At 46.5% G+C, this 20,890-nt stretch overlaps 1 protein-coding gene across 2 annotated transcripts in view; it reads right to left on the reverse strand.

The window, feature by feature from the left end:
• Window positions 1-4,349, reverse strand: part of Plpp4 (phospholipid phosphatase 4) — a 128,428-nt gene extending 124,079 nt beyond the window's left edge. The window contains exon 1 of one of the 2 annotated variants that reach the window (XM_085693171.2): window positions 3,866-4,349. In XM_085693171.2, the coding sequence (XP_085549297.1) occupies window positions 3,866-3,921 (56 nt within the window). In that variant the 5' untranslated portion in view covers window positions 3,922-4,349. The remainder of the gene's footprint in view (window positions 1-3,865) is intronic. The other variant, XM_048455119.3, reaches the window with a different exon arrangement.
• Between the last annotated feature and the right edge of the window lie 16,541 nt (window positions 4,350-20,890).

The following is a 20,890-nucleotide window of genomic DNA, read 5'->3' on the forward strand; positions in this document are numbered from 1 at the left end:
TCATTTTCTATCAGGAAACATCTCATCTTGTCGGTGAAGCTACAGTCTGTAGCCACACCTGGTGAGCTGTTCCCAGTCCAAGCTGTGCCTGCAGGCTGCCAGGCCTTTACTCTGCAGGAATGTCCTTGAGCCCAGGCCTGCCTCATACACCTGGCACTGGAGGCTTAGGTGAGCAGTCAACTCTGGGCAACATTCCCTGGCACCTATCCCCACCACCTCCTCCCTCCCTGGGCTAATTATCCCCCCTTTGCCGTAAACTGAGCATTTTGCACAAGCTGCCACGACCGAGTCAAGCTGGAATCCTACAAATGTCATATGTGACGTGTATGCCTGTGTATGGATGCATTTGTGGGCGTGCGGGTGCCAGCAGAGACACGAAGAAGGTATTACATCCCCTGGAGTTAGACTAAAAGGTATTTGTGAAATGCCCAATGAGGGTCTTCGGCACTGAATTTTGGTCCTCTATAAAAGCAATAAGTGCCCATAACCCCCAAGCCATCTCTCCAGCCCCCATATGTGGTAGTCTTCCTCACTCCCTCACATATTGCATTCCCCCAATGGATGGGAACCCCCATATCGGCAACAACAGTAAAAATTACCAGAATATGGGCATTAGCAAATCTAGAGCTCAGGGCTGGTGACCAGGAGCTCAGAGCTAATAGGCTAGGTCCAGCTCTTGCTGGCACTTGTAGAAACACTTGCTGATTCTCTCCTGGAGTCTTGGGTGACAGCTTATTCCTATCTCTGGCTAAGACCAATAGCATCAGAGGCACACAAGCATCAGAGCGTTGACTGTACCCTCAAAACTGGACGTGGCCCTCTTAAGTTCCCCAAACATGGAGTTCCTGGAAACATTGTCCTCTGTTAAGCTAAAGGTGACGAGCTACCCCAGTAGCATCACTCTTTACAGCTGTTCTTCTTTTGTGGCTCTTTGCTTGTTACCTTTGGAAGCAGGGCTGCCCCAAAGGCACTGAGTCTGATTGTCAACAGACCTTCATCTCTGTGACTTGGGTGTACAAATCCTGGGCGCCATTCCTGACTTCCTCCCAAAGGGCTTTCCTTCGAGAGTCACCAAGGCACGGTTCATGGGTTCATGGGTTCAGAACATATTTCATTAGCCCTCCCTTAAAGTCTACAGGGAGGAAATCTGTGGATCGGCTGGGATGACGTGCCTGCTTCTAAACAGGGAAACGCGATCAGAGAGCGGGCACATCTCCAGGAGAGGAGGGGGGGTCTCTGGAGCAGTGGTTCTCAACCTGTGGGTCGCAACCCCCCCCCCTTTGGGGATTGAACGACCCTCTCACCAGGTTTGCACATCAGGTATCCTGCACATCGGATATTTATATTACCATTCACAATAGTAGAAAAATTACAGTATGAAGTAACAATGGAATACTTTCACGGTTGGGGTCACCACAACATGAAGAACTGTATGAAAGGGTCACAGTATTAGGGAGGTTGGGAGCCGCTGCTCCAGAGCAGAAGCCAGCAAAGAGGAATTGCTCTCTCTGGGTTAAAACTTGCCTCTCATCCTGGGAGACAGGGCAGACACGACAAGCTCAAGTGGGCGATGAACTACACCATCCACGCTTGTCAGTGTGGCGGGGAGACCAGACTCACCCGGCCTGGAGGGGCTTCCCAAGTCTTCCAGGGCTGTGAAGACACCCATCTCCTCCTCACCACAGTGCTGCAGAAAGGAAGACAACTTCCTCCCCAAAGCTAGCCTCTGTCAAGGCGCCAGGAGCTTCTCTGAGCGAACAAGGGGTCATCTGTGTCCCTGCTCCTCCTAGGCTCTCCCGGAAGCCGTTATCTGTCTGAACCGCCACCCCCAGTTTGTCCTCAGGACCAGTCTGGTCTCTGTATGTAATATTTGTAATTTCATACGAAACTCAAGACTTGTGCCAAAACACTTGTACCAAAACACGACCGACGTCTGTTCACGTCCTGCAGTGGGAGGTGACTGCAGATCCCCCACTGAGGACACAGGAGGGGGCTTTGGAGAAAGACTGCAAAGTGGTGCTTTTTTTTTTAACTTAACAATCTTAGAAGAAGCCAGACACATATAAATAACCTCTACCAAGTTTTCTAATTCACTACACGAGCGGTTGTGTATTTGTAAACATTTCGTTAAGTGTTCTGAAGAATATTTGAAGGGAAAAGTGAGAACATACAAATATGTACAGGTGGCTAGACCCTTTTAAGACAAATATTCCCGGAAGAAATTTAAGCAGACAGCCTGTGAGCCCATTTCACTTTACTCCGGAATTTTCTTTTTTGTACAGACATTCCCCCAACAAATGTTAGCATCTACCATGCACTAAACACTAGTCTATCATTTTAGCACGTAATAACTGGATTATTACGTGCTAAATGGGCTAATTGGGCAGATTTTAGCCCATCTGCCAACTGGAAACTGCCCAGAAACCGCGCCTTGGAATGTTTACTCCAAAGGTAGAGAGACAGAGTAAGAGGAAGGGAAAGGGCATTTTTTTTTTCAATTGCATCAAGATCCAACTGAAGTTCCCGCTCCTTGTTCCCAGTGAATAACACCAGTGTTCAGTAGGAAGGCTGCATGGGGAGGGGAAGCAGGGGTGGCCCGCATCTGGGAAGCTCTCAGCCTTTTCTGATGGTTTGAATGGATCCTCAGGATGAATTTAATCCCTAGTTTAAACACATATGTGGGACACACACACACACACACACACACACACACACACACACAAAAGCATTACTTTCCATGCATATACCTTGAGGTTCACAAGTAGTCACTGATATTACACACCTGCCATGGTTGGGGGCAGAAATCCTGGGGGGGGTCCTGTTTGTCTTGATGTGACCCCCCCCACTCCCGACACACACACACCAAGATTCCAGAAAATTCAGGGAGTCCATGCATGCAACTTTAATATTTAAAATGTGTCAGTCAGCAAGGGATAGGAGAGAGGAAAACCTGGCCTGCTACTAGAGGGACAAGTGCAGATGTGTCAGCTTTGATGACAGGTGCTTAAGGCTGGCTGCTAGGTGGCTTTAAACAAGACAGACTAGAGAGAGGAGAAATCTCCCTATGGTGGGCCTTAGGACCAGTGAGAGGCAGTCCGGGGTCCCCGAGGAAGCACAGGCATAGCTGAAGGAATTGCACTAGGCTCCCTCCTTTTTCGGAAATGACTATTCCCAGGTGCAACCTGGACATTTCAGTGCTTCTGTCTCTCAGGAGAAGAACACCCACACGTAAAAGGAGCTCCTGGTGTTCCCAGCCCCGCAGGCAGCTGCAGTTCCTGACCTGCCCAACCCTCCATGGCAACAGTTTTCCAGTCAGAGAAGTAACGCAGACACCTCTTGGGAGGATGCTGTCAGCTCAGGAGCCAGGGACATCCAAGGAGACCTAGGCTGACCCTGGCTGCCCCGTCACAGCAAGAGGTGGCGGGAGATGGGGCCAAGAGCAAAAACAACCAGCCATTATCAGCTTCAAAAGATCATGGAGAGAGAAACTTCCCTATGGCATCGGCCAGGCTGCATGTCCTGGTTTAAGAGGCAGCCTAAATCCCAGGGACAGGTGTGCAGAGCTGGTGAAGGCTCAGACTTGGGGCACCCGAGTTAGGGGGCCGCCTGACGCGCTTCCAGACTAGGGTATACTATGGAAGCAGATCCCATTCCCAGTCAGGCATGCTAGGATCACTGTGCACCAAGGGTCCCCAAGAAAAGGAGAGGGTTGCCTTTGATCCCACCGGGAACAGCCCAGGCACCAACCAAGGAGAGAAACTCGAACCCAGGCCCCTGCGGGACGCAGCAGCTCAAACAAAGTTGGGGATTCCAGAGGCTGGGTCTTTGGGTTCCCCCCCCCTCCCCGCGGCGCACCACTACTTACACGAAGACCCCAAAGAGCAGGGCTCGCACCCCGATCTCGATGGCCAGCTCCCGCATGGTACAGCCGGAGTAGCTCCCGCAGCGGCAACTGGCGCTGTCCGTGGCTCCCACGGCTCGGCCGGAGCAGCTAGCCAGAGACTGGGCTGTAAGGGAGGCGCGCTGCAGGCCGCGGGCCGGGGTGGGAGGCGGGCGCGGGGTGGGGGCGGCGAGAAGGGCTCAGCTCCAGTCTCACGCTCTGGGCTCCCGGATACCCAAACCGGTCGCTTCAGGTCCCACTCGCGATCGCGCCGATCGGGAACGCTTCGGGGACTCCCTGCTCCCTTGAGCCGGGTGCAGTTTTCGTGCCCTGGACTCGCGCCCCGCACCCGCGACCCGGGAAGGGAAGCCTGGGGAAGCCCCCGCTGTAGTCGCCGGCCTCCCCGAGTGCGCTGCGTGGCTTCCCAGCTACTGGGCGGCCCCTGGGCTCTGTGCCCGGCTGCACGCTCTGCCGGCGGCCGCTGCGCGCCTCCTCTCCTGCCCGCGACTCCTGCTCTCGCTCTCTGCTCCTTCCACACACGCCCGCACGTGGGCTTGAAGTGGATGGGCGCCTTGGGGATTCTCTCACTCAGGGCACTCCAGGCATCCTCTGGCCCTGCCTTGGAGCACTTATTCCATCCAGCTTTCTGCCTCCCTAAGCCTTACCAACCTCAAATTCTTTCCTTTCCCACCCCTGACTCTAGGAAGTTCCCAAGAGGTTGCTCCCAAGCTTCGCTTTCTCTCAGAAGGTGCCAAAGAGGCATACAAAAACCTTGGCACAAACTGAGAGCAAAAAGTGAACCCGGGCCCCTTCCGCCTCGTGCCACCAGTGCTAGGTAGTATCTGGGACTCCATCTCTCCCCCACCCTCAGTGGCTTTGGACAGCAGCAGCCCTAATACATCCGTCCCTGGCTGCCCAAGACAGGCCATCATTAGGCAGATAGGCAGCAGGTAGAAGCAGGAACCTTGGCCCCATGGCTCAATCAAAAATTCAAGTATAAATATCAGTGACCTGGGGGTGGCGACCACAAGCCTGATCTCGGCTTTGCTTTCCCATCGCCTTTTGGAGTTATTATTCATAATTGCTGGGTTGTCTCTAGGGAGCTCGGACTTTTCCTGGATTTTAGGAAGGACCACTTCAGGATTCTGTGAGAAGGGATGAGTTAGAAGTTGGCTTCTGGTCCTGGGGATCTGACATGGATCAAAATAGCAGGTAGAAAGCAGGTCTTGGGCGGGAAGCTTGGGTATCAGCAAAAGGTAAGCAGACCCTGTACCCAACGGCACAAGCCGGACCTTAGATGACTGATCCAAGGCACCTCAGGGAGGGAGCCGGGCTGTGTGGAAAGAACACCACATCATCCCAGCAACTGAAGACACGGGAGCAGTGTTTGCTTTCTCCATCATGTGCCCCGGCATGCCATGGGTGCTTGGTGAGCATTGCTGAGCATGCGTGACTGTATACATAGCCAGGCACATGGGACATCACAAGCAGGGAGATGAGGAGGGCTATGGAAAGGAAGGATGTCGCTGTCTCCCCCTTGACTTGGGCCTAGCAACTATGAAAACAGCCGTCTTTACACAGCTGGATGAGATAGTCCAAGAGGCCCATGGTGAGCTCTGGCGGCCTACAGTTGAGGCTGCCAGGTAGCCATGTTCTGGGTGGGTGCACACAAGGATGCTAATGTTGAGGCATCAGTTAACTGTAAGCACCAACGAAGCCGCTGTGCAAAGTAGAGTGCTGGATACTAGGATTAATAGCTCACCTCTTCCCTGGAGTAGAGGGCATCTGCCAGTCACACAGAGAAGTGAGACGGGTTAGGTGGGTGGTGGAGATCACAAAACGTGAACCGTAGGTTTACGGTTTTATTTGTGGTCTGTTGGAGGCCAGGCCTCAAGTACCTCACGCTGGCCTCAAATCCAAATCCTCTCTGCAGTCCGAAAGATTGGCTTTGGATTTCTGATCTCCCTGGGTTATAGGCACGCACCATCTTTACGGCATGATGAGTATTATTGTTTTCCTTTCTTATTTGTCGTAGAGTTACCTGGAGAGAGAATTTGAAAGGGGATGCTACTTCAAAGCAAAAGAGATACAGAAACAAGCCAGTCACAGCCCTTTGAGCTACTATGGTGTCCTACCTCAAGATGTGCTAGGGCACTGGTGGCACAAAGCTTGTGGGTGCAGCCAGCCAGTATCTGATTTGACTTAAGGCTCACTCCAGGAGATGGAACCCACACCTGACACAACTTGGGGGACAAAGAACCTGAGACTAGATAGCCCAGGGTCACGGGTAAAACCAAATACTACTGTTCTTAAAAAATGTCAATAAAATGACTCCTAATGACATTCTGCTATACTCTTAGATCGGCGTCTTGCTCGGCGATCATCAGAGAAGTGTCCTCCTGCAGCAGGCAGAAACAAATATAGAGACTCACAGCCTGACAGAATGCTGAGAATGAGAGACCTAGAAGCAACTGGCCCTAAAGGAGCTCAGAGAACCCTGGGAAAGAGGAAGCAGGAAGAGTGTAAGAGCCAGAGGGGATGGAGAACACCAAGGAAGCAAGACATCAGCACGGCCAAAGCTCGCAAGATCTCACAGAGACTGAGGCAGAATGCACAGGGCTTGCATGGGTCTACAACAGTCCTGACGTATATATCATGGCTTCCAGTTTAGAACATTTATGGGGATCCCAAGTGTGTGAACAAGAGGACTTTTGTTTCTCGTGCCCTCTCTTGAGCTATTTCCCTGCTGTTCGTTTGCTTTGTCCAGTTCTGACGTGATAGTTTTTGTTTTATCATATTATATTTCATTTCGTTATTACGTTTGTTTTCTAATGAAAGACAGAAAGAGAGAGAACCCAAATGGGAGGGGAGGTGGGAAGGAATTGGGAGGAAAAGCCGTAATCATGATATCTTATGTGAGGAGAAAAACATCTATTTTCAATAAAAGGAGAAAAAAAGAAGAAATTTAAAGAAGAGTCCAATCCAAGCCCTACTTCTCTTCTGATGCTTGAACAAATGCTGTGTTTTGTCATCTGAGACGTTCATTGCGGGCTGTCCATCCTGGCTCTGGAAAGGCTCTCACCTTTGAGAGAGCTTGTCTAGCCTTCAGGCAGCTCCACTGAAAGGCCACCTTGAAGGGGACTCATTAGTTTGCAGCTTCTATCAGAGCAGACATCCTACTGGCTCTGGTCCTGTCTACCGGCTACAGACAGCCACTGTGGTCAGGGCAGCCTCAGAGCAAGCAACAGGGGTTCCCACCTGAATTTATTTATAGAAGAAAAGTTATTGCAAGGTCCACGGTCCTGTCAGCTTCAGGTTCCATTCATTCAGAGTACAAGTAACACCATCAGGGCTTGATATTTTTTTTCAGCTTTCAGTCATGTCTGTCCTATAGTGACCTACTTGGAGTCCTAAGAGTTTAAAGATTACTGCAAGAATTCTATTACTCGGAATCAGTTTGAGAATAAGACCCTTGCCTTGACCCCATGACTCCCAACAAAAGTATCATTCTGAATGACATTCTCACTTCAACACCTGAACCAATCACCATGACCAGAAAATCATAATGGATTGCTTGTCTCAGGCCTGGGTCACTGCTTCATCCCAAAGCCCCTGATTGTAAATGAGGCCAAGGTGAGCCTACAGGCAGGGCTGATACTTTGGAGTACCATGCAATTTGATGAGGTAGTGAACAACCATCAGTACCATGACCCTGCAGAATGAAGACATCTAGATGTTGTGTACCTCTCACCCCCATGTTCTAGCCAACCAGCAGTACCTTGTGATCTGAGCGCTCCGTGATAGGCTGCCTATCTGCTGCCTTTGTCAATACAGACTGTAGGGCAGACTGAAGCGAAGCTAGGATGGCTTTCCAAATGCTTGTCTTCAACTGCTGTAAATGGATACTGCATTTGGTTTTCCAGACACCCAGACCTAAATAATCACACAAAAACTATATTAATTATAGTACTGCTTGGTCAACAGCTCAGGCATATTCCTAGCCAGCTTTTACAACTCAAATTAACCCATTTCTATTATTTTATATTTTACCGCAAGGCTTGTGGTGTGTTAACTCATATCTGGCATCTGTCTGACTCTGCCTTCTTTCTCCCTACATTCAGTTTAGTTTTTCCGCCTAGCTATATTCTGTTCTGCCAAAACACCTTCTTTATTAACCAATGGTAATAAAACATTCACTGCATACAGAGGGAAACCCACATCATCTCCTCTTGTCTGTCTAAATAAATAGGAAGGTTTCAACTTTAATATGGTGAAATTACATATAACAAAACAGGTATCAAGTAAGAATTACAGTTATAATATTTAGTCTATTTGTATTGACAAAACTGAAGAAAATATTTTATCTATTTTATCTTTGCGAACCTAAAGCTTTTAATGTATCTTTTATCATAACTGAGGAAAACTATAACTGTGTGTCTTCTACTCCATCAAAGAACTTATGTAAAGAGAAAGTACATTGTAAGCAACTTTCAAAACTCTAGAATTTACAGAGACATCTTGTTGCCTGGATAGTCACTCAAAGTTTTCTGTAATGTTGGGGCATCCATCTTCAGCCTATAGGCCCATCTATATCTGGGAGGCTTTTCTATGAAGCAGAAAATTTGAAAGACTGTTTTGCCTATATTGGCAGTTTGTCACTTTCTTCTGTGTGCTGCAGAATGCCTAGCAGACTCTTTCATAAAGCAGGAACCCTTGAAAGGACTGTCTCACCTTCTTTTGGCAAGCTTGGCAGTCATTTTTCTGTGGGTCCTACATGTCCAATTTACACAGTAGATCATCAAACAGTCCAGGCAAGAGAAGTTTCTTGCTCAAATGGCTAACAACATAAGGAGCCTCTTTGATGCCCATCATTCTCTTGAAGTAGATTTGTGCTATCAGAAGAAGACATGTCTCATTATTGAAAAAAGTGTAAATTCTTAAAACATTTCGAATGCCTTATTCTGTAGGTCTTTGAAGTGTTGAAGATTATCTATCTAACTGAAATATATCTCTGTATATCTAGAAAAACTAACATGACCCCAAGTTTGACTATTATAAATGACTATCTATTAATCTATAATTTTTAATTATTTATTACATTTTTAAATGAGCTGTATAAACATAATACCTTAAACAGGAATAGAAATACACATATAACAAAATTGATTGTAAATTTGGATTAATAAAGCAAAGTCCATCTCAATGCAAAGTATTCATTTCTATATAATATCCCCCATTTTTAGAAAGAGATTGACTGTGACCATTAACCATTTATAATCAAGCCCTTTTAATTAAAACAAACATTTATAAACAATCATTTTGGGAATTTGGATGCTGTTTTCTCCAAACTGCTTCCTGTTGTTTGTTGGGTGAAGTATTTTTAGGGTTCATGGAGAACTTTTGGGGTTTCTTCTTCTTAAACCACATTAGCCTGAAAGGAATCCACAGGTTCTCAACTTCTATGGAAATAAAAGCACAACCTCTTTTCCAAAGTAACATATCCTTAGACACAAATTTTGAAGTCAAGATACCTTTAAAATATATATGTTGGTTTAGCCCCAGAACCAAATGTTTTTTCAGCAGTTAATTCATTAACAGTTTAAAAAATTCAAAGAAAACACAATAATGTACATAATCCAGACTCTCTGCATATATTCTATTTTACGTGTCTTTTTTTACTCTATTACTTTTCAATATTTATTTTATTGCCTTTACTCCTTTAATCTATGACTGTTTGTATTCTTTTTCTCTCTCTCTCCTAAGCCCATGTACATTCACTCAACACTGTAACCCATTCAAAGATCTTTTTTATCTAAATTTATTCTATTGTGTATCTGTAATCATTTTCTGATTAAAAGAGTTTTTTTTAATGCTAAACAGGCATGGCTGGAGCTCATGCTGTTGTTCTGCCTGGCTCCACTCCATCCAACATGGCAGAGATATGTTCACTGGCTCTGTGAGCCATGCTCACTACTGCAGCTCCAGGAACACAGTCTACGCTACCATTAGGCAACGTGTAGCACTCTGCTCACAAACCCCATCTATGTGCTCTGTAGCAGGACCTCCAGAATGAGTCAGAGCTTTTCCTGCCACCAGCATGAACCAGGAAGCCATTTCTTTAAGAAGCAGTGCCTCTGCTGGCAGCCAACAAACAGAACCTGCATTTGAAAAATGAAGCTACCAAGAAGTTCAGTTGACTCCCATTTTTGTGGGTCTAGAGGTCATTTTTTAAAAGCTTTCTTAGGCTTTATGTGGATGTGTGTTGCCAACTGCTCATTATGTAAATGGGGACTGTGCTTTCCCTTACTGGCCACCCAGACCTGAGTAATCTCTCAAAAAGTATAGTAATTACAACACTGTTTGGTCAATGGCTCAGGCATATTCTTAGCTAGCTCTTACATCTTATATTAATCTATTTCTATTATTTTATATTTACCACAAGGATTGTGGTTTATAATCTCACAACTTGTTTCATGGGCAGCTACATGATATCTGCCTGCCTCTGTCTTCTTTCTCCCTGCATTTCCAACCTAGCTATATTCTACCCTGCCATAATCCAAAGTAGCTTATTAACCAATGGTAATAAAACATATTCACAGCATGCAGAGGGGACTCCTACACCAAGCTACCCAATCTCTTCCCCTGTGACTTTGATCCTCAGAACCCTGCCATTCTTCTTCCATGTTCCCAAGTCTTGTGTCAAAAGCAGTCCGTAGTCATTCTTATTACTTAAACATGGATCATGGTTTCTCAGCATTCTCTCTCTTCAACAGCCCCTCCTTCACACACACACACACACGCACACTTACACACACACACACACACACACACACTTACTTACATGCACACGAGCACGCGCATGTGCATACACACACACACACACACACACACACACACACACACACATCATAAGGGTAGACCTGTTCTATTTCTTCTAAAGAGGGATATAGATGACAACTTCAGTGTTCCAGGTCCCACAAGGCAGGCAGCCACCCACTTTGTTTCTACACAGCTGGCACCAGCAACTGTCCGGCTGGGAACATCTGCCAAACAAGTAGAGAATCCTGGAGAGCCATGCTGCCATCAGAAGGGCATCAGAGAAATGAGCCCACAGAACTATGGAGAGCAGAAGGTGGGGTAGAGAAAGTCACTCACTAGTGTCCCCTAGGCCAGTACTGGCAGGTCTGCAAGGCCTTTGTAAGCCTACTATGGACTATAGGGCATCCTAGAGAAGGAAGTCAGAATCTGGGCTGCGAGCAGACCCTGAGGTCTGAAGAAATGAAACGAGCAATCCCTGAGTATACCTAGACCCTGGGCCTGTAAAGTGTGAGGCTGAGCTTTACAAAAGTCCCTCCGAACCTGGACCCTTGTGAAACACAGCTTCCTGCAGAGCTTTCCCGACTGTGGACACCATCCGAGTGACACTGAGTGAGGACACGCAGTGTTTCATGTTGACCTTATAGGCATGCCAGGAAAATCAGCCTGCCCACTCCACAGTCACGCTTCTGTTACGTTCATCTTTTGCGGCGTTTGGCAGAATTGTCTAACATGATGATCCCAATGAAACCCTCAGAGCTCATCACCAAGCCCAAATCCACCTTCAAAGACCAAAATTCACAACGCTTGATCTCACTTCCAAAAGTTACCCTTTGTATATGAGTGTTACCTACCTCCCTGCTCTCAGCGTGTTTCCCAGCAACGGGCAGCCAACACAGACAGTCTTACCTATAAGGTCCCACAAAACCTACCTTTTTATTGGCATTGCCTGGCAGGTCTAAAACATCAAGGATCCAAGGGGAATTTCTAACGGGTCATCAAGTTTAAGCCAGTCCATGAATTATCTCCCAGCAAGTGCCTGTCCCCTTGACACCTCTAGAGATGTCAAATTCATCTGAGGTTTGTTCTGTTTCAAGAGAGATCTGTTGTTTGAGTAGAAACAGATTTGCCTGAAGCTGAGCTCCATGAGTCTGAATTATGCTTTGGGGACAACACAGGATAAATGCCATGCCTATTCTATTACACAGCAGATCTTTAATTATAGCTAAGGGGGTGAGGGGAAGAGAGCGGAGAAGATCTTCTCTTTTCCAAGTTAGGTGCTCTCTCTTCTTCACCAGCCTCCTACAGTAATATTTAGAAGACCACTGGAAACGTAGCACCAGCCTTGCCACCACTGTGCATTGAGCAAAATTCCATGTGATAAGAAACAATTAACCCACTTCCAGGAACAGAGTTGAAACACACCAAAAGTGAATGAATTTCTTCATAGCTTCAGAGGGGACGTTAGGCCTCCAAACAACGCATGAACAAATAATTCGATAAATGTCATTTCAGAGGACCTTTTCTTGCCAGGAGAATTTTGTCTTTTACTTTCAAATTGGTCAGGTGAACGGTGAGAATAACACTTCTCCAAGCTCATGCACAGAGAAACCGCTGTGTGGGAGCTGCCAAATGCTCCTCTTTGCCATGCTGTGGCAGACTCAGAATCCTGCAACGTCCATGCAAGACAAAAGTGGTTATGCTAGGTGTACAGCTAATTCTGTTCCCAGGGAGTCTAGGCGGGATCAGAACCCAGGCTCTGCCACTCAGTCCTGCCAGTGGCTACATCAGAAGCAACATTTCCCTGCAGTTTGTGTTTCCATCTCTCCGGTGGCTGATGGCATTGAGCATCTTTTCGTGTGGATTTTCACCATTCTTCACCTTCCTTATCATCATGGCCATGACATGTCTATTCATATCTTTCAGGCACTTTTTAAACACGTTTTTTGGTTTTTATTATTGGTTTGAAGGGATTTATAACTTATTCTGAATATATTCTTTGTTAGTTTTATAAATTGCATGTCTTCTTAGGCCCAACTTTTCATTTCCTAAACAATGCCTTTCAAAAGGTACATTTTAAATGATGAGGAAGGCAAAATTTTTCAATTTTCACTCTTAAGGCCATTGCTGGGTGTCCCGAGACATCTTTGCCTACTCCACATTCTTGAAGATTTTTCTTACATTTTCTTCTAGAAATGCTATCATGATGTGTTCTCTATTTAGGTCTATGACGCACCTAAATTGAATTCTGTATGAAGTGGTGGCTAAAGTTCTATTTTTCATAAGGATATCCAATTATTCTAGTACTGTTGGTCGAAAAGACTGTATTTTCACATTGGGACTGTCTTGACACCGTGGTGAAGACTAACAACTTGTCTTTGACTAACAATTGAATTTGTGTGTGTGTGTGTGTGTGTGTGTGTGTGTGTGTGTGTGCTTTCTATCCATCTATTTTAGGTTTTGCTCTATTATAGACAATAGCAATGGACTTTTAAAAATATTCGTAATGTCTTTTGTAGTTATTAAATTTTATTTAAAGCAGCAATGGATGGATCTATATACATCCTAGACTTCTAAACTACTGTCCTGTAGACATGAAGTCTGCAGACAGGATACATAACACTGTCCACTGCCAAGCCCCCATGGACAAACCTTGCCTTGTGTGGCCTGGTACTCACAAACTGCTCCAAGTGGACCTCCAATGCTACAGATTTCTGCAAGCACGGTGTGTGTTTAATGCTAAGATTTTGCTTCAGTTTCATTTCTATGCTATGACACATAGTCTGACGAGAGGCAGCATATAGGAGGAAAACGTTTATGGCTTTTAATTCCAGGTTGTCATCTACGAGAGAAGTCAAGGCAGGAACTCAAACAGCTAATCCTGTCATATCAAGAGCAGAGAGAATAATGCTTGCTTGTTTGTTCTAATGTTAAGCTAGCTTTTTTTCTTTCTTACATAGTTCCAATGTCCAGCCCATATTCAGGATGGGTCTCCCTATCTCAATTAGCAATCAAGACAAAAGTCCACAGACATGCTCACAGGCCAATCTGGGTACTCATTGAGACTGTCTTCTCAAGGGATTCTAGGTTGTGTCAAGTTGACAGTCAAAACTAATCACACAGGGGGCCCATACGAAATCCCAAGAAATTCGGAAATATCTGAGCTCTGTGTTCATTTGGTTGCTAAGTTTTCAATCTGGTACCCAGAAAGCATCATAAAGAAAGCAAGACTTTCTGCTTTAGCAATTAATTACCAAATCAAATTACCTCTGACCCCAGTACATTTGAACAGTAACGGTTCTAGCATTGAACCCCACGCCCATGGACTGGCACTTTTCTAGTGACTGGAATTGGTATGCACAATACTGTCTTACTGGAAACAGGGGTGGGGGTATTTATGCAGACTTTCATCATCAGAGCTGGGGTTGGGACAAGTTGGGGTCTGACTCACTCTACCAATAAGACTACTGAATTATTAACCTACACATTCTGACAGAGGAACAAGTGGCCTGGAACAGGGCAGCACATCCAACCAGGGCATCTCTGAGGTGTCTGAAAAGGTTTTCTGCAATTATGACTTTCTTATTCAAAGAAGCATCCCTCCTTGCAGGACAGGTCCACAGGGCTTTGACCTCTACCATTCACACTTTCTTGCTTTATCTCCTCCTTTCCCATCTTAGTGATATGTACATGAAAGCACAAGACTATGTCCCCACAGAGATGACCACCCAGGACAAACAGACGAGTTGGCATTTGATGGACGGCCATTAGTGACAAGTTTCTTGAAGCCACTTGAGTGAAGGAAAGTAGGCATCTATTGCTTTTCCATCTAGCATCAATTTGTCCTTCCAGAACCACTCTGGGAAATGGAAGACAACTAAAGTCCAAGATCCCATGCTGCAAGGGAAGCAAGGAGGACCTAGAATAACCTCAACACAAGGTTTCTTTATATGGTTAGTGAGCAGCAAGGGAACCATATCTTAGCAGCAAAAATAAATATATTCTGTGGGTTTCATATGGATCCCTGTATGATTAGTCTTAATTGTTTACTTAAAATAATGTAGAGTCACTTGGAAAGAGTCTTAACGAGAATCTAGATTGGCCTGTTGGCATGTCTGTGGGTGTTTGTCTTGATTGCTATTAAGACAGGGAGACCACCCTGAATATTCACGGAAAAGAAACCAGGCACAGTAAATGCTCATTGTCGTTAGGTTTCCAAACTCTGCCTGCTGGAATAATTATTCAAACGGGTCAAATGCATCTCCATCTCCCTGCTATGGAATCTACCTCCCACCATCCCTCACAGGTGGTGGCATCTTCCCCGGGCTGTGAATAGACGTGACAAGTAAACCACATTCATCTTATCTTTAGTGTCAGAAGCCCTGTATCATTCATCCCTAAACCCAGGGTCAGGAATCCCTCCCTCACCATTGGTTACTCAAGATAACCATGCCTTGCCTTGCCTTTTGTGCCCTGTGCTTCCAGCAAAGCTGGCCTCCTTATAGGCTCAGAAGTACATATTCAATTCAGACTTGACCAGTTAAGGCCCAGGCGACTCAGAGAGTCAGATGGGAGACAACAGAACTTACCGCTGAGAAAAGCTTCCTTCTTATTCAGACTTAGACCTCGGATGATGGAAGGCTGAAGCAGGCATTTTTGAACCTTAGAGTCTGAGAATTAAAATGGATAAAAGGAGTGATGTGGAAATACTGGGCCCTGTTGATGCCATATAAGGCCCAGAGCCCACCTGTGCCTAAAGCCAATAGCACCAGATTATACGAGAAGCCACATTCCTGGCTTATCTGATTTACACGAGAAGCTCTGTTCCTGGCTTTGCTTAAGACGATTTGACTTTTTCTGCTTCTGAAACCTGCTTGAGTCATTAGGTTTGATCCATCACAGACAGCCAAATATCTCGCACAAGCCAAACATGGTGCCACACCAAAGGATTCTTAAGGGATACCGGAAATAAACAAGCTACACAGGATTTTCCAGGAAAGCAAGATCAACATCTACAAAACAAGGTGGTAGTGATCAAGCAAAAACACAGACGTTGACATAGCGAGGGTGGCCAGAAAGCCCCTTCCCAAGAAACTCCCTCCCTCTTTACCCTCTCATACTCCATTAGTACGACCAGAATTTGTCCAAAGAGGACACTATGAGATAGTGATACCACAAGGACAGAACTGGTCCCATCCCTGTCGTACCCAAGGCTCAGGTCCTTATCTAATTCACAGGTCTGTTTTGTAACGTTCCAGGACACAAGATGTTCTGACACTTGAGTAATAAGTGATATTCACAAGATGTTTTGCCCTTCTCCATGCAAAGGGCGCTAATGAGAACAGGGGCCGCGCCTCTCCTCCTCCACCCCTTTGTCTAAGTGATCAGAAAACACCCCTCCCGTTTCATGTCATCATCAGGTCCAAAGTACCAATGACGTCTGTACTCTGTGGTCAACCCGGCCCACGCCAACAACAGCCAAGATTTTCTCTGGTAGGTGCTCTGCTGAGTTAAAGCAGAAAATCAACAGCTAGAGCCACCAAAGTCGTTAACAGCCATCTCTAAAGCAAGGCCTTCTGGGACAACAGAGAAATGGCTGGATCAGCTCCTGCTTAGTCCCGGAACAGAAGAGGAGCCCACCCTACAGAATCTTTACCAGCACATGTGTGGATTAAATCATCTGGGTCGTTTTGTTTCCTGGCTTTATTTTGATATTTAAATTTTGCAGAATAGCGCAATGAACACGCACAGAACCTCACTAGACCTCCTGAGAGCTAACATTTGCTGCTTGCGCTTTGCCCCCACCCCCCACCCCCCTTTACAGAGATAGGTAGCTACGGAGAGCAAGAGGAAAAGGAAGGGAGAGATCAATACATATGTGTGTTCATGTCTATATACGGTTCTTTCCTGAATCATTTCAAAATATTTAAAAATATTCGAACCCTTCACCTCTGACATTTTCAGAATGGCTGACCTAAGGACATTTTCCTACATAATAACTGCAACAGCATCATAAACTTTGCAAAACTTAACAGTAGCTGCAAAGCAGTATCCAACATCCCTCCAGTCATCAAGCATCTCCACACACATCTTAGAGTGCACATAAAATCTGATCACTTACAAGTCATCTGATTGTCAAAGGCTCTTCGGCCCTTTGTACGCATGCTCCCTTCTCGTGACACTGAGCTACCGAGGAACCCAGACAGCTTGGCTTGTAGGCTGCCCCAGGTCAGATCAACATACTGTGCATGTCTGGCTGTTTCCTCCTGGTGTTTTGAACTTGTTTCTCTCCCCCTACCTCCAAGTGATGCCTGTGTGTGAGACTTCTTCAAACACTGGGTCTGCTGTAGGCTAAGCTTGCTGGACTCTACTACACCGCAGGGGAGTCTCCACACTTCACATTGCTTCTCATCAGGAGCCCGGGGTTCCAGGGCTGTCCTTTTATTGATGGTGCTAAACCTGACTGCACAGTTTAAGTGGCGACCAGCAGACTCCTTGGCAGTCTTTCCTTTGTAATTAGTAAATCCATACTGTTTCCTTGACTGACACCCAGGTCCTACCCAGCCTCGGGTGCGAAAGATCTTTATCTTAAAATGTTTGAACTTGGCCACGAGTTGTATCAATGTGGCCAGGCAGCGACCCAACACAAAGGCTCTGGTCCCAGCAGCCATGATGAGGAGGGCAAGTTTGGATGGGATGAAATTAATTTTACAGACATAAGACTGTAAAAACTCAGAGAGAGAAATCGCGGTTCAACCTGAAGATCCGAAAAGCAAAGCAGTCAGCCACTGGCTCTTACCTTGACCTCAGTCCGAAATGGTGATCCTGTCTCCAGGAATCTCAGAATGAGACTGTGTCTGAGAGCGGTCTCCTCCCATTTCATAATCCTCTCTTGGGCTGGGATTAAAGCCATGCACCACTGGGATTAAAGTCATGCATTGCCCAGTTTCTACAGCAAACTAGTGTGGCCACTGGGATTAAAGGTGTGTGTTACCATTGCCTGGCTGTAAGGCTGGCCAGTGTGACCGTTTCACTCTCCCAGTCCGCAGGCAAGCTTTATTTATTAAAATACAATTGAAATGCCACTACAATTAGAAGGATTTAACTATCTTCCTGGGTGAGGTCCCATTTATATCCACCTTCAGACACCAGATGGGAACACCCCTAAATCTACAACCAGGTTTCCTTCCCTCAGGGGCTGACCAGGATAAACACTGTCTAGACATTGCTGCTCCACCTGGAGGTCAGCCCAGGTGCCTTAACCTGCAAACCTCCCACTGACATAAGACAGCCACACGAAACACCCAGGGATCATGTAGGAGTCAGGTCACCCGGGGTCAAAGCCTTACTCTGCCACCATGGAACATCAGGCATGTGACACACCTTTCCCTGGTGTCATAGTTAATGCTGTACTTTGGGTCTTAATTTCAGACGTGGAAAATGGCACATCTTTGTTGGAGGGAAGCCACTGGAAGCACGAGAGAGCAATCCACCCCTTCTTCACGCAAAAAGAGGAAAGAAAACCAATCCCTGGACTAGTTTGCAAAGTTCTCAGTACATGTCTGCCCTTCTCATAAGCTTTTTTATCTTTGTGATTGATACCACAGGGTTCCAAAGAGTTGTCATAACAGAAAATTTGGGGGAAACTGGCCCTCTGTGGGTGATAGACGCTGAATATTCCAGGCTTGGAATAGCTTGGTTACACAGGGATGGGCGGGAGGCTACACACACTCACCGTTATCAGAGTCCCGTGAGCTGCACGTAGAGAGAAAGACGCCACAGTCCCGGGGCCATCTTTGCTTCCAACCTTTCTCTCTGTGCCCTAGGATCAGGGGATGAATGAGAGGGGCGCAGCGGGTAGAGCGACTGCTGTTTTGTTCATCTTTGTTTCTACTAAGGCTGTGCTTTGGATGTATTCTTCGGAGTCGATAGACATTGGTTCGAACTACGTCCTGCCCCTTCTCTGTCAAGTGGACAAGTGACCTAACCCCTGTGCTCTGGTTTCTATGGACCAGTGATAATATTTCCACCTGACCTCCAGAGCATCCAGGGCACCCCGTCAGGTGAGCTACGTAAGTGGTGGGCACACAGCGTGTGGCAATCGGCCAGGGCTCGGGTGACAGAGCAGTGGGTTTTACTTTTGGAAATAACTGTGCTGTCAGGGCGGGATCGATTGGCTGTAAGGCTCTGTTCTAGTTGGATTTTTGTTGCTGTGCTAAAACACTCTGACCAAGAGCAACTTGGGGGCAGGGGATTTATTTGGCTTATACTTCCAGGTCGCAACCCATCACTGAGGGAAAGAGTCAGACAAGAACTCAAGCAAGAACTTGAAGCAGAAACCACCAGGGGATGGGGCTCGCTGGCTCTCTCTTGGGCTTATGCTTAGCTGAGTTTCTTCTGCAGTCTAAGCCCACCTGCCCAGAGAATGGTACTACCCATGGTGGGATTGGTACTTCTGCATCAATTAGTAATCAAATCATCCCCAAAGGCATGCCCAAGGGCCAATCTGACATAAGCAAACCCTCAATCAATTGAGACTCCTTTCTCAGGTGACAAGTTGGCCAGGACAAGTTTCTCTACAGAGCTGCCTTAGTGACTGTCTTCTGTGGTTTGGTTTTGCTGTGTCCATCTATCTCCCCTGGAGCAGGAAGACTGAAGGAAAAAGTGGCTGGCCTTCCTGCAGGCTGCATGCTAGAAATGATGGTTTCAAATTAGCATCTCAAGTCTCAATTCAAATTATGACTGTGAACAATACTAAAAGAAGGAACAAGCTCTTCCCCAGGTAGCATACTAACCCTTTGTTGCCTCAGGGCTCCCCAGTAAGCAAGCCTGTGTTGCCACATGGGCTGGGTTTTGTAGATGTGTTAGAGGAGCTTGCCACCTTCTGCGCCTGCGTGGGTCTGGCATTTGCAGGAAGGTGACAATGAGCAGAAGCCCTGCACTCCATGCAGGTCAATTTAATACTCTACCCTCTGCATACGTCTTCGCTTCAAATGCACGCAGGAAGACCGTGCTGTGAGTCCAGTCATGTCCTTGTCACTTTGAGCCTGTCAGCTGTGCTGTGACAAGTCTGGATACTTGTGCCAAGTAAAATGTGCAGCTGGCCCATCAGAATAATACCCCATGCTGGAGGCACGATTCAGTCCTCTCAAAGGGCCCTGCTGCTTCCTGCTTGTCCGAGATATGTGGACGGGAAGTAGTTATTAGATTTCTAAGTGACTTCATTCCACAAGCAATTACTATTTCCCTCATGTTTCTAGAGTAGATTGATTGGAATATACTGTGTTTGCAAAGCAAGACATTTTTAAAAATCCATTGTTAGTATTCCGTAAAGACTATTTTTTTTCTGTTCCAGGTTGTGTTAATCAGATCTGCGTTACTATAACAAAACACCTGAAGCCAGTACCTTTAAAAAGTTGGACGTGGCTTGTGCTTTTTGAGGTTTGAATTCTAAGATCAGGTGGTCTCTGGTGAGAATGGCAGACGTCAGCACATTGTGGTGGAAATGTAGCGAAGGTCACAGGCATGAGTGAGAAGGACCAAGCCCCACTATCTCCTAGAGAGACATGTCTCAGAGAACCCCCACTAGGTCCTCCCCTCTAAAGTTCCAGAGATAACAACTTCATGCTAATGACCAAGACTTCCAGCAGAGCGGGCCTTTGGGTCCACCTCTAAATAAAATAGCACATTTGAGCTAGAGGGAATGCAGAAATAAAGCAAGGGAAGGAAGAGCATGTCAGGGCCTTAGTTTGGGATTATATAGAGGCCCATCTTAAGACATGGGTGGGCGCAAGTGATTGTAGCCAACTTGGAAGTGGTATCAGGAAGGCCTGTAGGACACAGAAAAGCAAGACAGAAGAAGGGACAGTCAGGCAGTCCCAGTTAGCAGGTGAGACTCAGCATCCTAAGGCCCCTTAGTCACCTTCACCCTCTATCCAGATCCACTTGAAGTCAGTGTTTTTACCCAACAACATCTGGTTCTAGAGCCACTCCAGGGGAGTGGGGAGCAAGAATATTGAGCACATCTGGCTTTCCTGGAGCTCTGCCCAAGCATGTGATGAGGCCAGAAAAAGCCCTGTCAGGGAGGCAAAGGTACTCGCAGGCCACTAAGAGTTTGCCAGAAAGACATGAGGGAGACTGGGGAGTGGGGTGGAGATGAAGGATGCTGGGTAGTGGGGTAGAGGGGGCGGAACA

This window comes from Myodes glareolus, chromosome 7, assembly GCF_982192425.1.
Source record: "Myodes glareolus chromosome 7, mMyoGla1.1, whole genome shotgun sequence".
NCBI lineage: Eukaryota > Metazoa > Chordata > Mammalia > Rodentia > Cricetidae > Myodes > Myodes glareolus.